The 27007-nt window shown below is 39.4% G+C and overlaps 1 protein-coding gene across 1 annotated transcript in view; it reads right to left on the bottom strand.

Annotated features, from left to right (window-relative positions):
* BLM (BLM RecQ like helicase) overlaps positions 1 to 27007 on the bottom strand; it is an 88885-nt gene that overhangs the window by 50071 nt on the left and 11807 nt on the right. The window contains exons 2-7 of the mRNA XM_040257476.1: positions 12823 to 12924; positions 10882 to 11579; positions 8712 to 8874; positions 5953 to 6071; positions 2287 to 2419; positions 717 to 1420 (exon numbers count right to left, since the gene is read on the bottom strand). Of these exons, the coding sequence (XP_040113410.1) occupies positions 717 to 1420; positions 2287 to 2419; positions 5953 to 6071; positions 8712 to 8874; positions 10882 to 11579; positions 12823 to 12920 (1915 nt within the window). The 5' untranslated portion in view covers positions 12921 to 12924. The remainder of the gene's footprint in view (positions 1 to 716; positions 1421 to 2286; positions 2420 to 5952; positions 6072 to 8711; positions 8875 to 10881; positions 11580 to 12822; positions 12925 to 27007) is intronic.

The raw sequence follows: 27007 nt of genomic DNA, 5'->3' as shown, positions 1-27007 counted from the left end.
GTAAGGTTTCAAAATTAATTTTGGCTTTTCTCTGCAGCCTTTACAATGGCTAATTTCACTATTCCAAAATGTTCTCCCAGTAAACTGTGAGCTCCAAGCAGGTAGGAACTCTTCGTTATCCATCTATCACTAGGACCTGAGCATAGCACATGGTGGCCACTCAGGAAATATTTGCTGAGTGGATTAAAATGATCCTAGACCAAAAAAATAATTTGACTGACTTAAGAAATTTCTGGCTTCTTAGGTTGCCATAAATTTTAGCACTTTGACATAAAACCTGTTCCACTGCTTTATAAACATCATTTCTTATCAATCCAGGATTCTAAAAATACACACAATGACATTTTTAACACATAAATTCAGCTTTGCTTTTTATCCATCCCCCAAATTGTTAAAAACTTGGCCCTCATGAGCTTTATTGTTTTAGGGACTAAAAAATGTTAATTTAAAGGCAAAGCACATTTGTAATGACTTTTAGAGCTTTACTACAATAGGTTATAATTACACATTTTATAAAACTACAGCTGGTACCCAGACAAAAGAGCAACTTGCTTCTGAAATTGTGATTTGTAATTCATATTATCAGCAGAAATTTGCATAGAAACAATGTCATTCTCAGGCAATGATGATTTGCTATGGTTTCTCTTGTACAATTCCTATTTTGGATAGTTTTGTTGTCAGAGAAAATATAAGCATTCCATTTATTGTAAACTTACCAGGGTAATTCGGAATTGACTCTGAGAAGTTTTTATTTTGAGTGGTAGATGCCCCTGGAAGGCAGTCTGTCTTGGCGGAAGAGGGTCTTTCTGACACTGATTTAACTGGTCGACCTTCCTTAATGGGTGGGTAGGCAGCTGTGGAAGATTTGCTGGCTGCTAAATTTTGCATCAGATTTTCCCAGTCATCATCATCATCGTCAAAGTCATCTATGTCAAAATTGTCAATCTCGCAAGCAGCCTGGAGCTCTCTTTCCAAGGCATTTATGGAGGTGGTATATTTATTCTGATCTTTCACAGCCGTGCTTGTGAGAACATTTCCTGGGAAATTAGGGCTTTCATTTCTTTTCTCTGCCCTCGGTGTTTCAGCCCAGTTGCTACTTACAAAGGACTTCTGTAAATGGGAACTGAATAGCGGTCTTTCAAAGGGACTCTTCATGGTGGCTGAGACTCCCGTCTTTCCTAGGGGAGGAGTCAGTAAACGTTCCCGGGTGGACATGGAATTTGAGGGGAGGTATGGAAGAGTGAATTCCTTCACAGCATTCCCTGTAGGACAGGAATCACCCTTCGGAAACGTGTAAGGTAAGGAAACTGAGGCCGAGTCCTCCACAGGGCTCTCTAGGGGACCAGGCCTACATCCCCACATGGAGCTAAGAACACTGGCATCACTGGGATCAAAATCCGTTTCAGCTAGGAGTTTCCTTCTGAAGAGAGAACACAGGATGCCAAATTAACGATGAGTAGTTGGCAATGGTGTGGGCTTTCCTGGTAGCTCAGTGATGAAGAATCCGCCTGCCAATGCAGGAGATACAAGTGCGATCCCTGGGTGGGGAAGATCCCCAACTTCCTCCAGTGTTCTTGCCTGGAGAATCCCACGGACAGAGGAGCCTGGTGGGCCACAGTCCATGAGGTTGCAAAGATTCGGACATTACTTAGCAACTAAACAACAGGCTGGCAATGGTAGGGTACACACAAGTTTATATTTAGTTTTCATGCCAAACTGGCAAACTATTTCCAACCTTAAAAATCTGAATACAAATGCTAAAGGAACAGTTTGAAAAAGTAAATTAAGACATAATGTAGAGCACAGGGAACTCTACTCAATACTCTGTAAAACATGTGTGCATGTCTGACTCTTTGAGAACCCATGGACTGTAGCCCAGTAGGCTCCTCTGTCCATGGCATTTTCCAGGCAAGAATACTGGAATGGGCTGCCATTTCTTCCTCCCAGGGATTGAACCCGTGTCTCTTACATCTCCTGCACTGGCAAGCAGGTTCTTTACCACTAGGGCCACCTGGGAAGCCCTGTAATAACGTGTTTGGGAAAAGAATCTGAAAAAGAATAGATATATGTATATGTAAAACTAAGCCATTTTTTTGGTATACCTGAAACTAACATAACATTGTAAATTAACTATATTCCAAACACAGAATTAAAAAAAAAAATGACAGTGATAAGTATGCTACACAATTTGTGGGGCAGAATGCCTGGAAATCTTGCCCTGTATGTTTGACACTTACAATGTCGGTGGAAACGCAATCAGATCCAGAAGGAGCGAAGTCAAGATACCTTATGTCCCGTTGCTGGAGCAGCTCGTTCCCACAGTCCAAAGCTTTCAGCTCATCATCAGGAACAGCATCAACTAATTTACAGATTCGGTCCATCACATGGATAAGCTGCTGCTGTAAACTTGTCTGTCTAGCTGTAAAGTAATTATGCTATGAATATTTTTCACTGACAACAAAAAAAGACTTAAAATCTTGAAAGCTTTGCATGTAACACCTGAAGTAGCTTAAAAACAGGATTCTGAACAATAATATTCTCCCGTTATCTGCCTCTGAAATCAGACTGGCTCTAATCTGTATCATGAGAGCTCAAAATTGTTATCGTTTCATTTCCTGCTAATTCTTATTATAAGGTAACCAAGGTTGCGGTAAGATAGAAAAGTTTTATGATTTTTTTTTTTACTATTTTATTCAGATGTAAATCTCACCATGCCCACACAGAGTACGTCATACAGTTTGGACAGGTAAGAACGCCATGTGTTGCTCTCGTCTGCCTGCCAACCAGAGCTTCCTAACAGCATGGCACTTACACTTTCCTTTCCCCACCCCTACTTCTCAGTGGGCATGTGACATGAGACAGTTCAATGAGAATTAGATCTGAGAGTTTTTTGACTGACTGGAAAAGAGGACCTCTCTCTTCAACAAGCTGGACTGGCTGCAGATGGCCAACTCTGCCACCCTGAGGGAAAATACAAGCTTGAAAATAAGGCCAACGGAAGGGAAAGCAGAAAGCAGAGATGGAGGGAAATGGAAGATTGAGATGGGGAGATGTGAGAGGCAGGTGTGAGAGAGAAATTCCTGCTAACACCCATACGGACATGTGAATCCAGCCAGCCCGCTCCACACTTTGACATTTCAGCTGTATAGCCAAGAAATAGATGTCAGAGGAGGGGTGGCTTTAGATGAAGCAAAGGAAAAAAAATGGGTTAGGGGAGCAATGGGAAGCAAGAAACATGCCTACCGACCCCTGGGGCCTAAGGTGTTCAGGTGAAATAAACAGTTTAGGCAGCTAGAGAGGCAACAGTATTCTCAGAGACAATCAGAGAAGCGGAGGTGGTTGCTGGGAAATTATTGAGCGAGGGAGCCAGCTGAAGGGTCTAAGGAGAGGAAGCGAGGACAGATGAGCACAGGGGTGTGGATACGACCCCGATGAGGGGACCCGCATGTCCATGTGGAAACGACTTGGGAGTGAGGACTTTCACTAGCGACTGACGTAAACAGGGTCCTGAAGGATGAAGTGGTACAAGTGCACTCACTAGGCTCCTGTTCGACATCTGTCTTCTCTGGAAGGAGAACGGGCATTGGATAGGAAAGAGGAGGATAAACAGCAGTCCAAGGAAATGAAAACCAAGACAGGCTCAGAGATACAGTTATTGGAAAGGAGCTCAAGTCTCTTTGTCTAGACAGATTACACCTCAGAGTACAAAGGAAACCTGCAAAAGACTCTCACTAATACATGAGGCGTCTAGTTAATAGGAGAGTTGAAGGGAGAGTGAAGACAGTCAAACATTGTTCTAATTTTCAAAAAAATTCTAAAGGGATGCCAAAAGCTACAGGCTGGTGTTCTTAAAGTTAATTCAAGGCAAAATTCTAGAACATGTTATCAAATGGCTGCTTTGTGAGCTCTAAGAAAAAGAGGAAACAATTACAGAGTTCGCAAGAGTTCATAAAAATACAACAGCCATCTCAACGCAGTTCTGTTTTTGAAAGGATCAGTAGACTGGCAGATAACAAAAGCCCCCATTTACTGAAGGCCTGCAGTGCAAGGGGCACTTTACCTTGAATCCTGACAACAACCAGGCAAGGCAGATACTATTCTCATTTAACAGAAGGAACAAAAACTGAGGTCCAAAGAGGCTGAAATACTTTGGCACAGTCACCAGCCAGGAGTGGGAAGAGGGAGACCTGCACACAAGGTCAGCATTGCCTAGAGCCAGTGGCCCACCTTTTTCCTCTTGCTGCCTCAGACTTTCAAATTATGGAGTCACCTGAGCGAGTCTTTCGCATCCCCAGGGACAAAGGAGAGAAACACAGTCTGAAGGCAGATTTGTAACAAGATGAACACAAGGTGGTGATGAATAGACTGCTGTCAGCTGAGAGGGAGGCCGCTCACTGTGTAGGCCTCTGCCCTTGCTCTCATCTTAGCCAACCATTTCACCAGTGATACCTGACGATGCAGGAGCAGTACGGTGCAGTGGCTACCAGTGCAGATTCAAGAGCCGCAAGACTGCTGCGTTCAAATCCTAGCTCTGCTGCTGTCAAACTCTATGACCATGAGTAATTATTTAGCTCTCTGGTACCTCGTACCTTGGTTTCCTTATTTGTAAAATGGGATAACAGACACTATCTTAAAGGATCATTGTGAGGATTAAATTAATTAATTAATATCGTAAGGCACTTGGAAGAGTGCCTACATCTGGTATTTCAGGAGCATCTTTAACAATAAATTCAGAGATGAAAAGCAACAAAAATTCAGAGAAAACAGGAAACATACCAAGAGATCACTACACACGTATGTGTGCAAACACACACACACCGTAAGTACAGCAACTCTCAAACACATATTCACACACCCCCTAAGTACAGTACCCATCAAATAAGAATAGAAAACATTACAGAAATACTCATAGATTACAGCTGTTGGAAATTAATCTGATAAAAATGAAAAATTCCATGCAAGAGTTAATTTAAAAACCAAGGACATCTTTCAGAAAGCGAAAAGGCAACAGATAAAAAAAAACAGAAAAGTTATTTAATGGAGGTCTAATGGTCCAATAGCTGAAGTTCCAGGAAGAGTGAAAGAGAAAAGAGGAAACAAAAAGAAGAAAACAAAAAGGAATAATACCAGGAAAAATTCAGACTGCTGCTGCTAAGTCACTTCAGTTGTGTCTGACTCTGTGCGACCCCATAGATGGCAGCCCACCAGGCTCCTCCATCCCTGGGATTCTCCAGACAAGAACACTGGAGTGGGTTGCCATTTCCTTCTCCAATGCATGAAAGTGAAAAGTGAAAATGAAGTCACTCAGTCGTGTCCAACTCCTAGCGACCCCATGGACTGCAGCCTACCAGGTTCCTCCATTCAGACTAGAAGGAAACAAATTTCTAGTCTGAAAAAGCCTTTGGGAAACAGAAATCAGGAGTGGGAAGGAGACACAGCAGTTTTTCAAAGCCTTTAGGTGCTATTGGATTATTTATACTAGATATTCAATAGAAAATTTAAAAATGAATTAGAAATAAATCAAGCAAACAAAAAGTATTAAACTTTAAGTGAACACCAAACCCAGAGAACTTGGAGGATGGTCTAGAAATCAGTACCTATAAAAAAAGAGATAAAAGATCTAATATTTAGCTCTAGGCACTTCACATTTATCTCACAAAGATTAAAGCTACAAGAAGGCAAAATTTTGGTACAGTATGAGAAAAAAATTCCTCCTCTACTCTAAAAACACTACTTGTTAGAGAGTCATCTGGTGAGAAAACAAGTTTCTGAGTTTTGAAGTTATTTGAGCAAATGCTGGTGGTTGGTTATTACGGACGATTCACTGTTAGATCAAAAGAAACTACAGATTCATCATCTTATGCTATACAGTCACAGGCTAAGAATACAACCTTACTTTGTTTTCAAAAGTAAGCAGTTACAACATGTGTTATGTCTAAAATACTTTTGTACCTTCGCAGCTTGTGCTGGTTCCTCGATTAAGCTGCTGTGTGGCCATTTCCTTGGGTTTTGACAAGTCTGATGTGCTAAGACCATCCTTTTTGTCAGAGGTGTCAAGATCTTTCAACATACTACAAATTAAAAAAACATTAAACTGATCAGAGTACAGACCAGACCAAATGCATCCTTCTCCCTCTAGTACTTCCCAAACCTAGTTAGGCACTACGTAACAGAAAAGAGAAGCATGCCTCTGCATCTCTAGCATAAAACCTCGTAGGTGGCGGTTCAGTCGCTAAGTCGTGTCCGACTCTTTCGTGACTCCATGGACTGCAGCCCACCAGGCTCCTCTGTCCAGGGAACTTCCCGGGCAAAAATACTGGAGTGGGTGCCATTCCTTCTAGGTCCAGGGATCGAACCCTTGTCTCCTGCACTGCAGGTGAATCCTTTACCAACTGATCCACCTGGGAAGCCCTAGCTGGCCCTCAAAGTTTGCCATCTTTTGGCCCTGATATTAACACACATAAACATGGGCATTCTGGCTGGATATAAAAAATACTTTCAAGTAACAAAATAAATTAGTATTAAATAAGTGTTAAAGAGAGGATACTATGGCAATCCAAAGAAAGCTAACGCTTATGAAGGAGAGAGATTCATTAGGCAATAGAGCTTAGGGTTACCACAAGAACATAACTGGAGATAAAGCTGTAAAGATAATTTGGGGTCTGCAGAGAGAGGATTCTGAGGGCCAGCTAAAGAGGTTTAGGAATCCAGGAGATACAAAAACACGTTCTCCTTTTTGTTATATATTTTCTAACCATTACATCTCTGAAATAAGTTCAGAAGTCACAATCAGCACTTTAAAATGTAATAAAATATAACAAAATGTATATAACAAAGTGTGTACTGCACATAAAGCATTTGTGAAAATCCTCTTTTAGTTTTATAATATATACAAACATGTATACAAGGTTGCAGTTGAAAATATACAGAGAGAATTTATCTTGGAAACAACCTTAGAAAGAACCATTTTCCAACTGCTGAAGATCTAGGTAAAGTATACTAAATTGTGGTATGACAACTCAATAAATTATGTAGCCATTAAGAGGAATAAAAATAATGACTATGTGGCAATATGGAAAACGTTTTAAAAATAATGTCAAAAGAAAAGCAGATTGAAAAATAATAGCAACATGTTGATTATGGCAATGTAAACATCATACACTCGTATAGAGAAGGAACAAAACAATGTGGACAGGGAGAGGGGAGGAACGAATCAGGAGTATGCGGTGCAAATACAAACTGGGCTTCCCTGGCAGCTCATAAAAAAGCTGCCTGCAGCTCAGGAGATCTCAATTCCATCCCTGGGTTGGGAAGATCCCCTGAAGAGAATGGCTATCCACTCCATTATTCTTGCCTGGAAAATTCCATGGACAGAGAAGCCTGGCAAGTTACAGTACATGGGGTCTCAAAGTATTGGACATGACTGAGCAACTAACACTTTCACTTTCATATACAAAATAGACAAGGTACAAGGATTTACTGTATAGCACAGAGCATTATATTCAATATCTTGTAACAATCTATAATGGAGTATAACCAGGAAAAGAAAAATACAAGCCCTAAATCACTATGCTGTACATCTGAAACTAACACCATATTGCAAATCAACTATACTGCAATTAAAAAAAATAAAATAAAAATAATAAAACTTAATGTGGATAGAGAAAATGTTTGGTTTGTTGGACTGTAAGACTGTCAGTCAGTATCCTGTTAGAGTGGCTACAATGTTCTCTGTGCAATACACACGTGAAATAACCCTACACTGGATCTCAGCCCATTTGCCATTAATTATGTCATCTCAGACAACCCCCTGTTCTTCCCTAGGTTTCAACTCCTTCACCTGAGAAATAAGAATGCTGTTGAATAATGCTATGTGAACTCTTGCTGAGTTTTTTCCCCACAACTCTGTCTGCATTTTTATGGGGGAGATGAAAAAGGGGAACTTTTGGAGTTTTTCTGTTTTGTTGTCAAATAGCAATCACGCTTCACCCTCTCCCACCTCTGTAAACGTCTCAACCCACCTGTTAAAACAAAAACCCAGAGAAACCAGCTTATGTAGACAAACACCTCCTTCCTGTCTGCCTTCCTTCCTTCAGGTGATGTACTAGAGGGATTTGTTTCTCATCAAAATATGGTTAGCAGCATAGTATATCAGACCTCTCAACTGAGTGGGTTTAGGCTGGAGTATGGCGGTAACAACGACTATTAGTATTTTAAGCTGTTAATGAACTATGTGGATTCTCTATTTTCCCATAACAGCACCAATTAATCACAATCACGTCACAAATTTATCAAAATTCAGTGACTAACAAATACCAATGGTCAATTCTATTAATATTTGGATTAAGAAAAATTTTTTAAAGAAGAAGAAAAGACACTTTACTTAGTAAAAGTCACTTTGCAAAGGTGTGAGTTTGGGGTCATTTCAGGTCTAGGAAATCAGTATCTTTAGGGCTACATTCCACATATCGAGATCAACTACATAAAACCATTTGGAGGTGCCATGGAATTAATGATAATTGGACTATATAGTTTTAGAATGCCAACAATTAAATAAAATGTCTATAAATAGGAATTTCTTGATGTGTTAATTTGAATACAAAACAAACTGCAGTAGCATGAAATTAGTCAATTCTGAGGTGACATTACACAACTAAAATTATTTTAGCTATCTCAGAAACAATGTTTATTAATTAATAAAACTATTTTACCTGGAGCATTTTAGAGAGGATGAAGAGGTAGAAGTCATTCCTTCTTCTGGAGAAGGTGGGACAAAATCTATGTCATAATCATCTTCGATGAGCTCAACACATGAAGATATCTCAACTGAATGTAATTCTGTTTCTTCCAAGTTTTTCTTCTTTTCACAATTACCTAAAGTAAAACAATTGATGGTTATCCACTTTAAACATAGCAGTGTGTACATACCACCCCAAATTCCCCAACCAACAAGAGCCGACTGTGCAGCACAGGGAACTCCGCTCAATGCGGTGCGGCAGCCTGGATGGGAAGGGAGTTGGTGGGGGGAAAAGGCACATGGATGTGTATCGCTGAGTCCCTTCACCGTTCCTCTAGAACCATCACAACACTGTTAATTGGCTCTATTCCAATACAAAATAAAAAGTTTAAAAAATAAAGTAAAATAGTTAAGTGTAGGTTATTTTAATATTTACGAGCCAGAAAGCACAGGGTGTGAGCACTTAAAAGCAGTGCTTTGGATAAGGTAAAAGCACTAGCGGCACTCTGTACTATGTGAGCTCTCTCCTTTCACACATTAATGTTGGCTTGTTTCTCCACGGAAGACGATGCAATCAACTGGATTAAGCCCAACAAAAGCTGGATCGAGGCTGATGATTTGCTTAAGGACTTTCATGACTGTCTCCAGTTAAGTTATGAAGCTCATATTTAGTATCAGTCCTTTCATTTCTCTATTTTTCATTCATATTTAAATAAGGGTAAAGTACAGTAAGTAAGCCTGAGGGTTATACAAGTACCATTGTTGATGCCGATAAACTATGGCTACCTTATCCCAAAGGCGTCTTAGTTATTTAAATCTCCCAGAATAAATGTCTCTCTCTCAACTGTGTGGGAAAACAGTGCCAAATCGTTGCTCTCTAGTTTACCTTTTGCCAAATTTTCTCTTCATAAATAGTAACACATTTGATTAGACTATATAGTCTTGCTTATAATCAGTCACTTTTCAGTCCCCTCTTACCCTGCAGTAACCTTAATGGGATTCAGGTGTTTAAAAATACTAGTCTCATATTTACAATTATTTCATAAGGTGGGTACCTCCACATATGGCTGATCTCAGCTATTAAGTTCTACACATCTAATAACTATGAGACCTAAACAGAAAACTATTTGAATGTAATTTATAATACTTGAATAGCATGATTATATTGTATCACTCATCAATATTAGGTAGTGCAAATCATAAAAGAATCATAACACAAAGGCTTAGTTTTACATCCCAATTCTACTACCAACTAGTCAACACACCATCAAGAAGCCACTTGAACTTCTATGGAACCTCTTCTTTTTATTGAAGTATAGTTGATTTACAATATTGGGTTAGTTTCAGGTGTACAGCCAAGTGATTCAGTTTTTTGCAGATTTTATTTCATTACAGGACATTACCAGATAATGGCTGTAACTCCCTGTGCTATACAATAAATCCCTATTGCTTATCTATTTTATGTATAGTAGTTTGTATCTATTAATTTCATATTCCTAATTTGTCCCCCCTACTTTCCTCTCCCCTTTGGTAACCATAAGTTTGTTTTCTATGTCCCTGCTTCTGTTTTGTATATTTATTTTTATTATTTTTTAGATTCCACATGTGATATCACAGTAATTTCTCCATTAAGCATTATATTCTCTACATATTTAAAATCACAGAACTATCCTAGCTAATATAAAAACTGTATTAGCAGAATAACGGAGAAGGCAATGGCACCCCACTCCAATACTCTTGCCTGGAAAATCCCATGGATGGAGGAGCCTGGTAGGCTGTGGTCCATGGGGTTGCTAAGCGACTTCACTGAGCGACTTCACTTTCACTTTTCATTTTCATACACTGGAGAAGGAAATGGCAACCCACTCCAGTTCTTGCCTGGAGAATCCCAGGGACAGGGGAGCCTGATGGGCTGTGGTCCATGGGGTCACTAAGAGTCGGACACGACTAAAGCGACTTAGCAGCAGCAACAGAATAAAATCTTTCATTTCCTTAGTATGCAAGAACGTGGCCAACAGATGATTCAATAAGCACCTCTATATATCCTAACAACAAAAGTTAAATCATATTTACTACTCTTTCCAATGTCTAGCTTTGAATAAACTAATACAATCAACCTATTGAAATGAAATAATAATTTTTACCTCTTTCCACTCCCAAATGAGTTTTTAACGAGTGGTTTTCCTGCGTATCTTCATTTATCAGCTCTTCGAAATCAGGGTCATCATCAATGCAAATCACATCACTACTTAACGATTCTGAGTCATCCTTCTGTTTCTCAGTCAAATGTTCCTGCTTGCTCTCAGAGGAGGGAGCCAAATCAGTCTTCCCTGTATTTGTTTTATTAAGCTGCACTTTTACTAAGTTCCTCTTAGACTTTTTTGATTTCTGAGCAGTGCTTACTCTTACGAAGTGGTTTTTGCATGGTGTCACAAATGCTTTAGAATTTCCAGAAGTATCGAAGTCATCCATATCATCCCAATCATTGAAGGGAATAAGAGAATCTGATGAGGAACTAAATTCTAATTTCTTGAAAGTAGCATTGTGGGATTGCTTTATAACCGGTGTGTTCTGGGCCGTACATGAAACTTCCTGGGGAGCCTGCAACAAACTTGGCAATAATGGTTTTGAACCAACTCTCTTAGTTTGTGGTCCAGATGGAGCGCTTTCAAAGTCATTGATCCTCGTCTGCTGATTGGTGGTATGGGGTAAAGGTTCACTGAAGGAAAAGGCCTCAGTGATATTAACATCTTTATCACTCAACACAGGTGTTTTTGCCACTGACACACTAGTTACAGAGACATCGTTGGCTGAAGGCACTTTCTTTTTAAAAGTGAAACCTCTGAAAAAGAATCAAAAAACTGAATTAGATGGATTAATTTTAACAAACCCAGAAAGTATACAAAACTCTCTTTTTTTTTTACTAATTTATATAATGACTTACCTTCATTGTATCCCAAATGAGCAAAGAATCTATATGCCTCTCTGATTTTATTTTATTTATTTATTTTTTTCTCTGATTTTAAATATGTAAGGAAACTTACATTATGCTTTGTATGCTCTGATCCTTCCTATTCAGGAGTTCCTCACTCAGCTTTGAGACTATCCAGGCCATTCCCATTACTTTGCCTCTCAGGCTCATAGTCCTTAATTAACAACCTCTCCAGAGAGGGGGAAAGCAGAAGCAAAGGAGAAGAGACACAAACGTGACTACTTGTTGCAACTCTGATAAAAGTTCTATGGGGAAAAGAATTAAAAACTTCCAGCTATGCTGAAATCTGAAAGCCAAGTGAAAGGGGCAAGGGCCCTGGACATCTGCTGGATTTACTGACATCGTGGTCAATGGTCACTTTAAAGTCAAGCACAAAGAATGTGCCCAGAACCTGCTAAGGGCACAATGAGGGCTATACATAATTAGGTCTTGTTAGGACTTTGGAATACAGCTTGAAGGAAACAACAAAACTGGAGAGCTATAGTTTCTTTACAAATGGTTTTTGAAAAGGACATAAAATTATATTAAGATGCTAAAAATATCGATTTGGGTCTTCCCTGCTGGCTTAGTGGTAAAGAAGCCACCTACTAATGCAGGAGACACAGGTTTGATCCCTGGTCTGGGATGATCCCACAGGCCAGGGAGGAGCTAAGCTCAGCTGTCACAACTACTGGTTCTGTACTCTAGAGCCCAGGAACCACAACAAGAGCAGTCACCACAATGAGAGGCCCGTGTACTGCAACTAGAGAGCAGCCCCCATGCATAATAGAGAAACCCCACACAGCAATGAAGACCCAGCACTGCCAAAAAAAATTTAAAAAGATAAAAAATACCAATTTGCTCATATTTACAAGACTCATTGTCCACTCAACGAATATTTATTGAGCAAATTTCATGTGCTAGAAACTGTGCAAAGGTGCTGAACAATTCCTTACCTGGCGTTGCTAAAACATGCTCTATTATTATTTTGCAAGTGGGAGAACCACTGACCATCTCAGCTTCATTTTCTCATCTCTACAATGCAAGAGTTGTAAGAGATGTTTCTTTTCACTTGAGTGTTGGTGCATGTATGAAAGCAAACTAAAGTACTTACGAAGATTTCGGTTTTGAAAAACTCAATTTATTGTTAAGCCTTCTTGCCGAATGACGTTCCAGTTGTTCCTGTAGATTATTTTGAGGAACAGCAGCCATGATCCTAAAAAATGAAGGAGAAAAACATAAGTGGAATTACACGCTTTGCATTAATCACAATATTTACTGTTCCAACTGTGCCCAGAGTAATGAGACTTTTTTTGGTCAAAAAACTGTTTTGACATTTAAAACAGGTGACATTTGAAATACATAATCTTTAACTAACCGAAGGCTCACTTAAATAGCAAAATGACCTGGTTTTCCCCCAATGCTAAAAAAAGCACAAAAGATATTATTAGGGAAGGGTGTATTAGGAAAAGGCTTGCAGAAAAAGGGGACCTGGCCTAGGTCTGAAGAATAGAGGGAAGGCAAATGGGGAAAGAAGTGTGAGAAAATGATCAAAGCACACTGAAAATCCAAAGAACAAAGGAATAATTGAGTTCTCTGCCTGAGGGGAAATTGGGAAAAGAAAGATAAGCACTGTCAATGAGAGCAATGGTTTACCAGCAAGATGCTGTGCTTTGGAATCATCTAGTCTCAACCTGAAAGAATACTTTTACTAAGCATATAAATTGAGACACTGCTAGGCTAATTCCTGGGATAATATGTAGCTTAGAGGCTTCCCAGGTGGTGCTAGTGGTAAAGAACCCAACTGTCAATGCAGGAGATTTAGATGAGGGTTCGATCCCTAGGCTGGGAAGATCTACGGGAGGAAGAAATGGCAACCTGCTTCAGTATTCTTGCCTGGGAAATCCCACGGACAGAGGAACCTGACAAGCCACAGTCCATGGGGTCACAAAGAGTTGGACATAACTGAGCACCACCCCCACAAGCATTAACCATCAATGTGTAGGTTAAGCCGTCTTAAGGGGACTGGAGACATTCCTGGTGATCCAGTGGCTAAGACTCCGAGCTCCCAATGCAGGGGGCCTGGGTTCAAAACCTGCTCAGGGAACTAGATCCCCCATGTGACAACTAAGACCCAGTGAAGCCAAATGAATAAAAATTTTAAAAAATGACTGAGGCCTGGGGTGAGAGGTGGGAGGGAAATTCAAGAGGGAGGGGACACATGTATACATACCTATGGCTGATTCATGTTGATGTATGGCAGAAACCAACACCATATTGTACAGCAATTATCTTCCAATTAAATATAAACAAATTTATTTTTAAAAAATTACTGGGGCCAAATGAGGAAGGAATAGCAGAATATATGGGCAGTAATCAATTCTTATTTGAGTGAAGAGCTATAACCTTCTCATTTTATCTTTACCAAAGATCTTCTTTTATTTTATGCCATATAGCTTAGGAGGAAGGGTTAACAATACCAAGTGATATTCATGGAAATATGAACTTTTACATATATCAGAGTCCACTCACTAATTATTAAAATAAACTATGTTTAACAAGTACTTTCAGTTCAGTTCAGTACTTTAGATAATAGTGAAAAAAGGAAAAACTTGGAAGCAAGTTCGGTGGAAGAAATCTTCATGTGTTGAGCTTGATGAAGATGATTACAGTATCGATTTTGCTCCACCTTCCCTGGAAGAAAAAATGATGTTTGCCTTTTCTTCCTCTTTAAAATGCCTTCAGTAAAATAACTAATTATGCTAAGAAGTTTCAGTTGTGTCCAAGCCTGGTGTGTTGCAGTCCACAGAGTCAGAGAGTCAGATACGACTTGGCAACTAAACAACAAGTCGCTTCAACAAGTCATGTCCAACTCTTTAGACCCTAGGGACTGTAGCTCCTCTGTTCATGGGATTCTCCAGGCAAGATACTGGAGTGAGTTGCCATGCCCTCCTCCAGGGGATCTTCCCCATGGGATCAAACTCATGTCTCTGATGTCTCCTGCACTGGCAGGAGAGTTCTTTACCATTCATATCACCTGGGAAGCCCAATTAATAAACACTGAATAACTATGTGAATTATATCTTAATAAAGTTGTTACAAAATAAATGCCAGAAAGTAGACAGAAAGGTATAATGAACTCTTATGTACTCATTATCAACATTTATCAAAAATTGTCAGCTCATCCAATATTGTTTCATCTGCACACACATCCCAGGGTCCTCACTTCACCATTCCAGAAGCCAACCTCTCAAAATAGTAATGTTTTAATTCTGTCATTCCATCTTCGTTCATTAGCTGGAGTGTTTCTACCAAGAGAAATGTACTTTGATCTATTATTTTTTACCTAGCAGCACAGCTCACATAGGAAAGACAGGATAAATGTTGGATTTTTTCCCCTTTATTAGTTTTCAAAATAATGAGTTAATTCTCTGGTAACCTCTATTGGTCAATTTTTTTTCTCAGTATCATTATAAATTCATGGATTAAACATTAGGTATGTTTCAATTCAATATAATTATCACCCTTCAGTTTAGTTCAGTTCAGTTCAGTTCAGTCGCTCAGTCGTGTCCGACTCTTTGCGACCCCATGAATCACAGCACGCTAGGCCTCCCTGTCCATCACCAACTCCCGGAGTTCACTCAGACTCATGTCCATCGAGTCGGTGATGCCATCCAGCCATCTCATCCTCTGTCGTCCCCTTTTCCTCCTGCCCCCAATCCCTCCCAGCATCAGAATCTTTTCCAATGAGTCAACTCTTTGCATGAGGTGGCCAAAGTACTGGAGCTTCAGCTTTAGCATCATTCCTTCCAAAGAACACCCAGGGCTGATCTTCAGAATGGACTGGTTGGATCTCCTTGCAAGGGACTCTCAGGAGTCTTCTCCAACACCACAGTTCAAAAGCATCAATTCTTCGGCGCTCAGCTTTCTTCACAGTCCAACTCTCACATCCATACATGACCATAGGAAAAACCATAGCCTTGACTAGACGGACCTTTGTTGGCAAAGTAATGTCTCTGCTTTTCAATATGCTATCTAGGTTGCTCATAACTTTTCTTCCAAGGAGTAAGCGTCTTTTAATTTCATGGCTGCAATCACCATCTGCAGTGATTTTGGAGCCCCCCAAAATAAAGTCTGACACTGTTTCCACTGTTTCCCCATCTATTTCCCATGAAGTGATGGGACCAGATGCCATGATCTTCATTTTCTGAATGTTGAGCTTTAAGCCAACTTTTTCACTCTCCTCTTTCACTTTCATCAAGAGGCTTTTTAGTTCCCCTTCACTTTCTGCCATAAGGGTGGTGTCATCTGCATTTCTGAGGTTGATATTTCTCCCGGCAATCTTGATTCCAGCTTGTGCTTCTTCCAGCCCAGGGTTTCTCATGATGTACTCTGCATAGAAGTTAAATAAGCAGGGTGACAATATACAGCCTTGATGTACTCCTTTTCCTATTTGGAACTAGTCTGTTGTTCCATGTCCAGTTCTAACTGTTGCTTCCTGACCTGCATACAGATTTCTCATTATCACCCTTACTGATTCTCAAACTATTTCAAAACTGGTCAGAGGAAGCCTTTCCAGTTTGACTCTTCAGTCCTTTTTGCTTCTTTAGTTTTGATTTTTATTGGACTCTAGAGGATGGGCTGGGAAATACCTCCACACATTATGCCCCACGAGGGAGATGTCTATTCTAATTTCCCTGGGATTTTTCTTTTCTTGGAGCTGCTGCTCTTGCTGGCAGTAGCCTCTTCAGGTCCACTGCTGAGAGGCTCCTCCTTGGAGGACAATTTCCTCTTTTTCTTAGGGACCCTCTTATTTCCTGATTCTTGGGGTCACTAACTGGTTCCTTTTTGGGGAAAGATTTCTTCCTCTTGGGAAGACTTCCAGTGTCACCTCTTTTCAAGATCACTACTGACCAGCTACTCCCTGGAAAAAGATTTTTTTTTCCTTGGGTTTGGAAAAAGAGACAAGACAGGTCTTCCATTCCATTTTCCAGAGGAGCCTCCTGAGCCTCCTGTTAGCGTTAGTGATAGTCGCTAAGTTGTGTCTGATTCTGTGTGATTCCATGGACTGCAGCCTGCCAGCTCCTCTGTCCATGGAATTCTCCAGGGAAGAATACTAGAGTGGGTAGCCGTTCCCTTCTCCAGGGGATCTTCCCAACCCAGGAATCGAACTCGGGTCTCCTGCACCGCAAGCAGTTTCTTTAACATCTGAGCCACCAAGGAAGCCTCCTGGGGCTTTTGTTTTTTCTTCTCTTTGGGTCTTTCACTTGTCTCCTCATACTCATCTGGGGCACGACTATTTTCTGAAGATATTAGGGCAATTGCAGCCAGCCTTTTCTTTTCCTTCTCCAAGCATTTCTTCTCCTGTTTCTCTAGCTTCTTAGTAATCTCAGTAGCCGCTTCCTCTGCCTGAACCATTGCCTCCGTCACAACACCCAGATTCTTTTGTGGAATTTCTCCAGTCTCACAGGACAGACGCTCCTCAACTTGTTTTTGAGGTTTCTCCCCAAATACACCAGTCAGTACCTCAGAGAAGCAGTCAATTTTTGAGGCAATACTGCATTTGTTTGCCAGGTTATCAGGAGATGTGGCCTTTGTTCTTGGCAGCTGCTCAGCCAATGAAGGTAGAGTGGAAAAGGTGTCCATATTTTGGGGTGTTACCCCTTGTCTTCAAGACTCTGGAAACTTGGTTCTTTTGCTGGGCCCAGGGGATCACTCAGATACCAGGACTGGCTCTTCAGTCCTTTTGACATAAAGTTAGGCTTTGAGAGCTTCTTTACTATCTGGAATAAAAAGATGTCCCAGACTTCTCTTGTGGCAGTTTTTTGCCCCAGACACAGAATCAGGCATGTCTCCAAAGAGCCTTGGGTGTGTGTGTGTGTGTGCGTGTGTGTGTGCGTGTGTGCGTGCACACGCCATGCTGCACAACATACAGGATCTTCATTCCCCAACCAGGGATTGAATTCTCACCCCCTTCAGTGGAAGCAGACAGTCTTAACCACTGGACCACCAGGGAATTCCCCACCCTGATTTTTTTTTTTTTTAGTGGAGAAGGTATATATTTTTTATTTTTGAAAGATTTTTTTTATGTGAACCATTTAAAAAGTCTTTATTGAATTTATTACAATATTGCTTCTGTATTTTATGTTTTGATTTTTTGGCTATAAAGTATGTGGGATCTTAAGCTCCTTGACCAGGGACTGAACCTATGCTCCCTACATTGGCAGGTGAAGTCTTAAGCACTAGGCCACCAAGGAAGTCCCAGTGGAGAATTAAGACCTTCAGCCTTAAGACAAAGCAGGACAAAAGGGTCCACAGCATCATTACATAACCTTTCCTAACATTCCTTCTCAGGTTTTACTGTTCCTGTCTCATCCTTCTGCAAATTTTCCATACTTTATTGATTTTTGGATCAAAACTAGCCACAGTAGTCTATAATAAAGATTTCTAACATTACTCCACTGCATGATTTTATATATATATTTAACCATCTTAATAGTACATATGTTTGACTACATATTTTCTAACTGTAGTGATATATTGTGGATTCACAGTCAGTATGTAGTCAGTAGTAGTGTTAGTTGCTCGGTTGTGTCGGACTCTTTGCAACCCCATGGACTGCAGCTCCGCCAGGCTCCTCTGTCCATGGGATTCTCTGGGCAAGAATACTGGAGTGAGCTGCCATTTCCTTCTCCAGGGGATCTTCTCAACCCAGGGATCAAACCCAGGTCTCCTGCACTGCAGGCAGATTCTTCACCATCTCAACCTTAATGTGTCCTTCCCTACTTTCAAGCTACACTGCTCTTTGGTTATTCCTCACAGGGTGGCATCCTCTAATCAATTATATTCTGAAGCACGGCAGCAAGGATATAATTTTCCTATGCCACAGCCTTCAACAGTAATGCTTTTAAGAAGAGGTATAGGACATTTCTAGCACATTAGTATGCTTTCCCATGCTTTTTCCCAGTTAATACACACCATATATAACCACTATCTGACTTTATCACCATAGATTAGTTTTGCCTGTTCTTGAATTTCTTGATTCGTATATATGGATTCACACAGTATGTATTATCAATGTATATTTGAAATGGTGTCTGTTAAATCATTTCTAATAGGTACACTAAAACATAAAATTAGAAGTACTTAAAATCAAGATCCAATACAATATCTTATATTTTATAATAGAGGTGAATCTATTAAAAATAGGGGCAAAAATGAGACTGTTCTCTTATTTTCACTCTCATGCTGGACATTCTTGCCAATGCAAAAATATGCAAAACGAGAAATATACTAGAAGGGATGAGAATATCATTACATGTAGACAATTTGATTATATACTAACTCAATCCAAAGAAAATCAGTCATTAACAATAGACAATTAAAACTTCAGGAAAGTGGGCAAATAAAAGATAAATATAAATCCACAAAAGTCAAATGTATTCCCATGTAACAGTAATAACTGGAAAATATAATTTTTAAAAAGTGTTCAATTAACAATAGCATGAAAAACATTAAGCTACCAATTAACCTAACAAAAGACATACATCTTCATGATATAAAGAAAATGACCAAATATTACTGGGAAGAATAAAGAAAGATTTGGATCAAGAAATATATTTCATATTCTTAAAAGTTTAAATACAGCAAAGATATTTCTTTCTATATTAGTGAGTTTAATAAAATTTCAATTAAAATACCATAAGGATATTTCACAAAACTCAACAAAAACACTTCATTTGACAAAAGCATGAGGCAAGAATACAAAATAACAATGGGATGGGAACTAGCACTAGAAATATTATAATCATATTAAGTGTAACTAATTTAAACAGCATGGTACTCAACTTTGAAAAAGAAAAACCAAAATATAATGTTTCATGTGTAATGAGAGAAACATAACAAAATAAGGAAAGTAACCAATATTTAACAAATGTTATTAACATAATGAGCACACAATATATTCTAGATCAGGAGTTGAAAAAACTATAACTTACAGGCCAAAACTGGCCTGCAGCCTATGTTTCTTAAAGTTTTATTGAAACACAACAATGCCTGTTTATTCACATACTGCATGGTTGGGAAGTTACAACAGAGAATGTCTAGCCTGCAAAGCCTAAACATTTACTATTTGGCCCCTTACAGAAAAGGCTTATTGACAATTGATCCTACTAGACTGTGAAGCGAAGTTGCTCAGTCTTGTCCGACTCTTTGCGGCCCCGTGGACTGTAGCCCACCAGGCTCCTCCATCCATGGGATTCTCCGGGCAAGAATACAATAAGAAATTATTAAATACGGGATGGGGGGAATAGACTGTGAGTTCGGGATTGACACAGACACACAGCTTTATTTAAAACTGATAACCAACAAGGGTCTACTGTATAGCACAGGGAACTCTGCTCAATACTCTGTAATAACCTAAAAGGGAAAAGAATCTGAAAAAGGATACATGTGTATGTATGTATAACTGAATCACTTTGCTGTACAGGTGAAACTAACATAACACTGTTATTCAAATATGTTTCAATATAAAATATAATTTTTTTATAAAGTTAAAAAAAAGAAGAAATGATTATATACAGTAAATCTCTGACAAGAAGATAAAATGATCAAGTCAAAAGTGAGAACCCAGAGAGGTAAGGAGAATACTGACAGTTGTTTTAGTCCTGAGGACAGCTGTCTAATTCTGAGAATTTGAACATCAGTTTTGCTAGCCTTGGAGGGAAAAGATGGAGAGAATTAAAATCAAGGCAAAACCATGGTGGGAACTGTTTCCCCATAAAACTGTCACCCCAAAGGGCTTTATCATTTGGGCAAAGGTAAACTAAAATTAAACCCCACCTCTATCCCCAGGTATCTACAAATAAAGTTACCAATTAGTGAGGTGCTGAGACCCTGAAACCACAAGCCCAAGAAAATCTTTTCAACCCAATTTTAATCAATCACATATTTTTTAAAAAATTCAAGTCATGAATTTAGATTAAAGCAATCCCAACCCCAAGGCACCTGGCAGAAACAAATGCAGAAATGTCTCTGGAGGACAAGCCCTTTACCTTATATAGCCTTAAATAGTTACCCCGAGACAATGTGTAGCAAACAGAAATAGTCAAGCACAAAATGGAAACAAGGCACCAGGAATGAGAATTAGTTGTAACAGAAATAAACAGTATCAGACATAGCAGTATAAAGCTATTAAACTTACGTTTTCAAAAATAAAAGACAAGCTTGAAAATATCTGCAGTAAACACAACCTTTAGATTGACCTTGTCAACAGAACTTTTAGGAATGAAAGCTACAATAACCAAAATTCAGAATTCAACAGATAGACTTTGTAGAACAGTAAGCTGTTCAGTTGCTCAGTCGTGTCCGACTCTGCAACCCCATGGACTACAGTACACCAGGCTCCTCTGTCTTCCACTATCTCCTAGAGTTTGCTCAAATTCATGTCCACTGAGTCAGTGATGGCTATCTAACTATTTCATCCTCTGCCACACCCTTCTTTTGCTTTCTATCCTTCCCAGCATCAGGGTCTTCTGCAATGAGTCAGCTCTTAGCATCAGGTGGCCAAAGTATTGGAGCTTCAGCATCAGTCTTTCCAATGAATATTCAGGGTTGATTTCCTTTAGGATTGACTGGTTTGATCTCCTTGCATTCCAAGGGACTCTCAAGAATCTTCTCCAGCACCACAATTCAGAAGTATAGATTCTTCAGTGATCAGCCTTCTTCATGGTACAGCTCTCACATCTGTACATGACTACTGGAAAAACCACAGCTTTGACTATATACTAGGTTTGTCATAGCTTTCCTTCCAAGGAGCAAGCAGCTTAGGTTTGTGGCTGCAAACCCTGCTCCGTAATGATTTTGGAGCCCAAGAAAATAAAATCTGTCACTGCTTCCACTTTTCCCCCTTTTATTTGTCATGAACTGATGGGACCGGATGCCATGATCTTAGTTTTTTGAATGCTGAGTTTCAAGCCAGCTGTTTCACTTTCCTTTTCACCCTTATTAAGAGGCTCTTTAGTTCCTCTTTGCTTTCTGTCATTAGAGTGATATCATCTACATATCTAAAGTTATTGATATTTCTCCCAGCAATCTTGATTCTAGCTTGTGAGTCATCCAGCCAGCACTTCGCATAATGCACTCTGTATATAAGTTAAATAAGCAGGGTGACAATATACAGCCTTGATGTACTCCTTTCCCAATTTTGAACCAGTACATTGTTTCAGCAGACAACACAGAGCTGAAGAGGAAATTAGTAACCTGGGGGGAAAATCAGAAGAAAATGTCCAGGATCTGTCTCCACGGATTTCTCACACTCCTGCATGGTCCAAGCCTTCTGAGCAAAGGACATGTTAAGCAGCAAATGGCCTTGGTGGCTGTATTCCTCTGGAGCAGTTTGGGGTCACACACTCACCAGAGACATCTCACAGTAGCAAAGATAAAGCCCTTTCTTTTCTCTCCCTGGAGATGTTTCCCTACATTCAGGATAATAAACTTCAAGGTCCCTTCCTCTCTCAGCCAGGGGAGATTTACCTACATCTCAAGGTAAAAAGTAATCTCTCTGGAAGATAAAGCCAGAGACCCTCAAGTGCTCATAGTCCCTGAATTTTGGAGTTCCTTTCCTGGAATGCATGCAACTGTATGCACAGATATCATGTAGCTCTTATCATATCACCTTGTGGGAATTAGGGTGTAGGGAATGGATGCAAGGTATTGCTATAATAAACCATCTGTATCCCTCACCCAGGTGTCCTGTGTCATCAGTACATGTGTAAGCATCTCTGTATGTGTCTGGCTAACTTGTGAGCTGAAAAACAGGGTAAAATTTAAGATCCTTCATAGTTTCTGACTTAATAGATGCATACACAGAATGATAAAGAAAAGAGATGGAAAATATGAGAAGTTAAAAGGCATGGAAGGTAAGAATAAGAAAGTCTAACATAAATCTAGCTCCAGAAAGAGGAGAAACTGGGGCAGAATATTTGAAAACATAACAGCTGGAACATTTCCAGAATGAATGACACAAATCTTCAGATTCAAGAAAGGAAACAGATTCCGAGCAAGACAGGTAAAAATAAATCCATACCAAAATATATCAATTGCATTTGTGGGGTGTTTTTTTCCCCCTTTTCTTTTTTGGCTATACCAAGCAGCTTGTGGGATCTTAGTTCTGCAGCCAGGGATTGGACCTGGCCCTGGCATTGAAAGTGTAGAGTCCTAACCACTGGACTGCCAGGGACTTCCCCTAATCATACACTACTTGGATAGAATTTTGGATAGATTTCTCTTCAGTAAAATTGGAAATCATAGGATAGTGGAATAGAACACATTATAAATCTATACATCCATTAAAAAAAATGACAATAACAGTGGATTAATATCTTTCAATCTGCTGAAAGTAAGCTAGGACTCTTTTCCCAGCAAAAATATCCTTCAAAAATTGAGACTGAATCGTAAATTACATCACAATAAGGCTGTTTTTTTTAAACTGGCTATAATGAAAGAAGGAAATGGAACCCACTCCATTTGGCAACCCACTCCAGTACTCTTGCCTGGAAAATCCCATGGACAGAGGAGCACAACTGAGCAACTTCTCTTTCACTTTTCATAATTAAAGAAACAGGGTATTGGTGAGGATGTGAAGTGAAACCCTTATCCACTGCTGGCAGGAATGTAAAATGGTGCAGCTACTTTAGAAAACAGTCTGGCAGTTCCTCAAAAAGTTAAACACTGAGTTATCATATGATCCAGCAACTCCACTGCTAGATATACACTCAAAAAAAGCTGAAAACAGGTATTCAAATACTTGTATCTGAATGTTTATTGGGGCATTATATATAATAGCCCCAAACTAGAAACAGCCCGAATGCCCATCAACTGAGGAATGAATGGGTAAAGGAAATGTGGGTAACCACATAATGGAATATTACTTGGTCATCCAAAGGAATGTGGTGCTGATAAATGCTACAAGAATGATGAACCTTGAAATGCTATCCTAAGAGAAAGAAGCCAGCCACATGGGACAACTTATGGTATGATCCCATTTATATGACATGTTGAAAATAAGCGAGCCTACAGAGTGATTAGTGACTGCCTGGGGCAGGGTCTGATGGCTAGGGGTGTGGTGTTTTTCTTTGGGCTGACAAAGTGGTTCTAAGATTCAGTGTGACAACTGCTGCACAGGTGAATATACTAAAAGCCTCTGAATTCTATACTTAAAATGCATGAATTTTATGGTATGTGAGTTATATCTAACAAAGTTGTTATTTAAAAGTCAAGCCAGGGGACTTCCCTGGTGGTCCAGTGGGTAAAACTTTGCCTTCCAATGTAGGGGGTACGGGTTTGCTCCCCCATCAGGAAGCTGAGATCCCACGTGCCTTGTGGTCAAAAAACTAGAACACAGACAACAAAAACAATATTGTAACAAATTCAAAAAAGACTTTAAAAAAAAATGGTCCACATTTAAAAAAAAACTTTAAAAAATAATCAAGGCAAAATAAAGATATTTTCAGATAATCAAAAACCAAGAGTTTACCACCAGAAGACTCTCATTAGATGAAATTCTGAAGGATGTACTTTCACGTAGCAGAAGTGAGCCTAGATGGATGACAGCTAGACTGAAGGACAAAGAAAGTGGGGAACATTCGGTTAAAGCTATGCAAACCTTGACTGTCCAAAATAACAATGTCCAGTGGGGTTAAAAAAAATAGTTAAAACACCCAACAATAGATGTCCCATAAATGAGGGCGGCAAAGACAGTGAATGTGTTCCAAGGCCCTTGTATTGTCTGCGAGGAGTGTAATAAGCATTGATAAGCTTAAAACTTATCATAATAAGTTATATAAACATGCATTTGCACTTTCTAGGGTAACTACCAAAGAACAAAAGCAGAGTATGTAACTTAAAATCTAGAAGGGAAAAGTGATTAAAAACAAACAAACAAAAAAATTTACCTGTAAGAAAGCCACATAAAAGAGGAAAAAAATAATACAAAGAAAAAATAAGGTAGTAGATTTAAATCCAAAATTTATAAATTATAATAAATGTAAATAGACTGTCTTGATTAAAAGATTACAATCTGAATTCTTTGAATGGTATCTAATATTTGCAGACTATTAGAGTCACATGTAAAAAATTAGGTGTACAGAAAGGTTGAAAGTAAGAAGATGGAAAAAATATACAAAAACTGACCAAAAAAAGCTGATGGCTATATTCATATCAAAGAAAATAGATTTTAAGACATAAAGCTTCAGTAGAGATAAAGAATATAATGATAAAGAATTCAATTCACCAGGAAGATTCACTACTTTAAATTGGTATGGCTCATAAAATAACTGCAAAAATACATCCAGCAAAATTGATAGCATGACAAGAAGAAACAGAAAAAAGCCTGTAATTATGGATTTAAAATTAGCTCTTTGTAAATGACAGAACAAGTAACTAGACAATCAGTAACAATCCAGAAATTTGAATAACACAAACTTGACAACTACACCATGTACACTTTTCAAGAACAGACATTTATAAAAACCAACCCTAAAAAAAAAAAAAAAAAAACAACCCTGTACTCGGTCACAAGGCAAGTCTCAAAAATTTCAAAGGACTAACATAATAATGACATGCTTCCAACCAATTGTAATTAAGCTAGAAATCAGCAATAAAAAGATATCTAGGGAAAAAAAAAACCTGTTTTCATATCCATTGATGATTCATACCTGAAGAAATAATATGATTATATAATGAAGGTTTTTCTAATCCTATTCTTTAGCAGTTGGCATCACCATTTAGTAGCTGGCATTCTACTATCAAGAACGTTCCTGTGTCCCCTATTTGTTTTCTGTCAGTAAAGATTCTCCATTTATTCAGTGGGTTGCAATCTATACTGTTATTATTCATGCTGATGCTGAAACTGTTTCACACATGGATTATATCTCTTATAGATTCTGAACTGGGGGAAGGGGAGCAGGAGTGAGGCATGGCACAGGGGCATGCAGAGACTTTTGGGAGAGATGAGCATGTTCGCTAACCCAACTGTGGTGATGATATGTATGTATATCAAAGCCGATCAAATCATAACTCAAATATGTGCAGTTTATTATAGGTCAACGAAACAGCTTCAAAAAAGGCAAACTCAAGGAGCATCTAGAAGACTGAATTTTACTTCACTCTAGCTGTTTGATAACAACTAGAGACAGGGCTTCCCTGGTGGCTCAGAGGTTAAAGCGTCTGCCTGGAATGCGGGAGACCTGGATTTGATCCCTGGGTTGGGAAGATCCCCTGGAGAAGGAAAATGGCAACCCACTCCAGTACTCCTGGCTACAGTCCATGGGGTCGCAAAGAGTCAGACACGACTGAGTGAAAAGTAATAATAATAATAATAACAATAGAGACAGATTACTTGGGGCTTCCCTGCTGGCTCAGTGATAAAAGAACCTGCCTGCAATGCAGGAGACCAGGGTTCGATCCCTGGGTCAGGAAGATCCCCTGGAGGAGGAAATGGCAGTATTCTGTCCTGGGGAATCCCATGGACAGAGAAGCCTGGCAGCCTACAGTCCTTGGGGTTGCAAGGGGTTGCAAACTGTCGGACACAACTGAACACGAACACAAGACACAGATGACTAAATGACTAAATCAATAACTGTAATATGAAGCACCTAACAAGATTTTTTTGAAGTTTCCCTTCATTGGTCTGAAACAATTTATTAGCATTGTGGTTATCTAGACTTTTGAAGTTTAGTAGAATTTTCCCTATGAAACATTTGGACCTATTGCTTTTTGTTTATAATGAAGTGGTTCTTTCAAAACTTTATCCTATGGAAATTGAGCTATTTAACTTGTAATCTTTATGAGGATCCATTTTGTCAAATTCTATTTCTCTACCCATTTCAGATGGTGACTGAAGCTATGAAATTAAAAGATGTTTACTGCTTGGAAAAAAAGTTATGACCAACCTAGACAGCATATTAAAAGGCAGAGACATTACTTTGCCACAAAGGTCCATCTAGTCAAAGCCATGGTTTTTCCAGTGGTCACGTATGGATGTGAGAGCTGGACTATAAAGAAAGCTGAGCGCCGAAGAATTGATGCTTTTGAACCGTGGTGTTGGAGAAGACTCTTGAGAGTCTCTTGGACTGCAAGGAGATCCAACCAGTCCATCCTAAAGGAGATCAGTCCTGAGTGTTCTTTGGAAGGACTGATGTTGAAGTTGAAACTCCAATACTTTGGCCACCTGATGTGAAGAGCTGACTCATCTGAAAAGACCTTGATGCTGGGAAATATTGAAGGTGGGAGAATAAGGG

This window comes from Oryx dammah, unplaced genomic scaffold (genome assembly GCF_014754425.2).
Source record: "Oryx dammah isolate SB20612 unplaced genomic scaffold, SCBI_Odam_1.1 HiC_scaffold_16, whole genome shotgun sequence".
In the NCBI taxonomy this organism is placed as follows: domain Eukaryota; kingdom Metazoa; phylum Chordata; class Mammalia; order Artiodactyla; family Bovidae; genus Oryx; species Oryx dammah.
The sequence above is the reverse complement of the archived record's forward strand: the minus strand, read 5'-3'. Positions and strand labels throughout refer to the sequence as shown.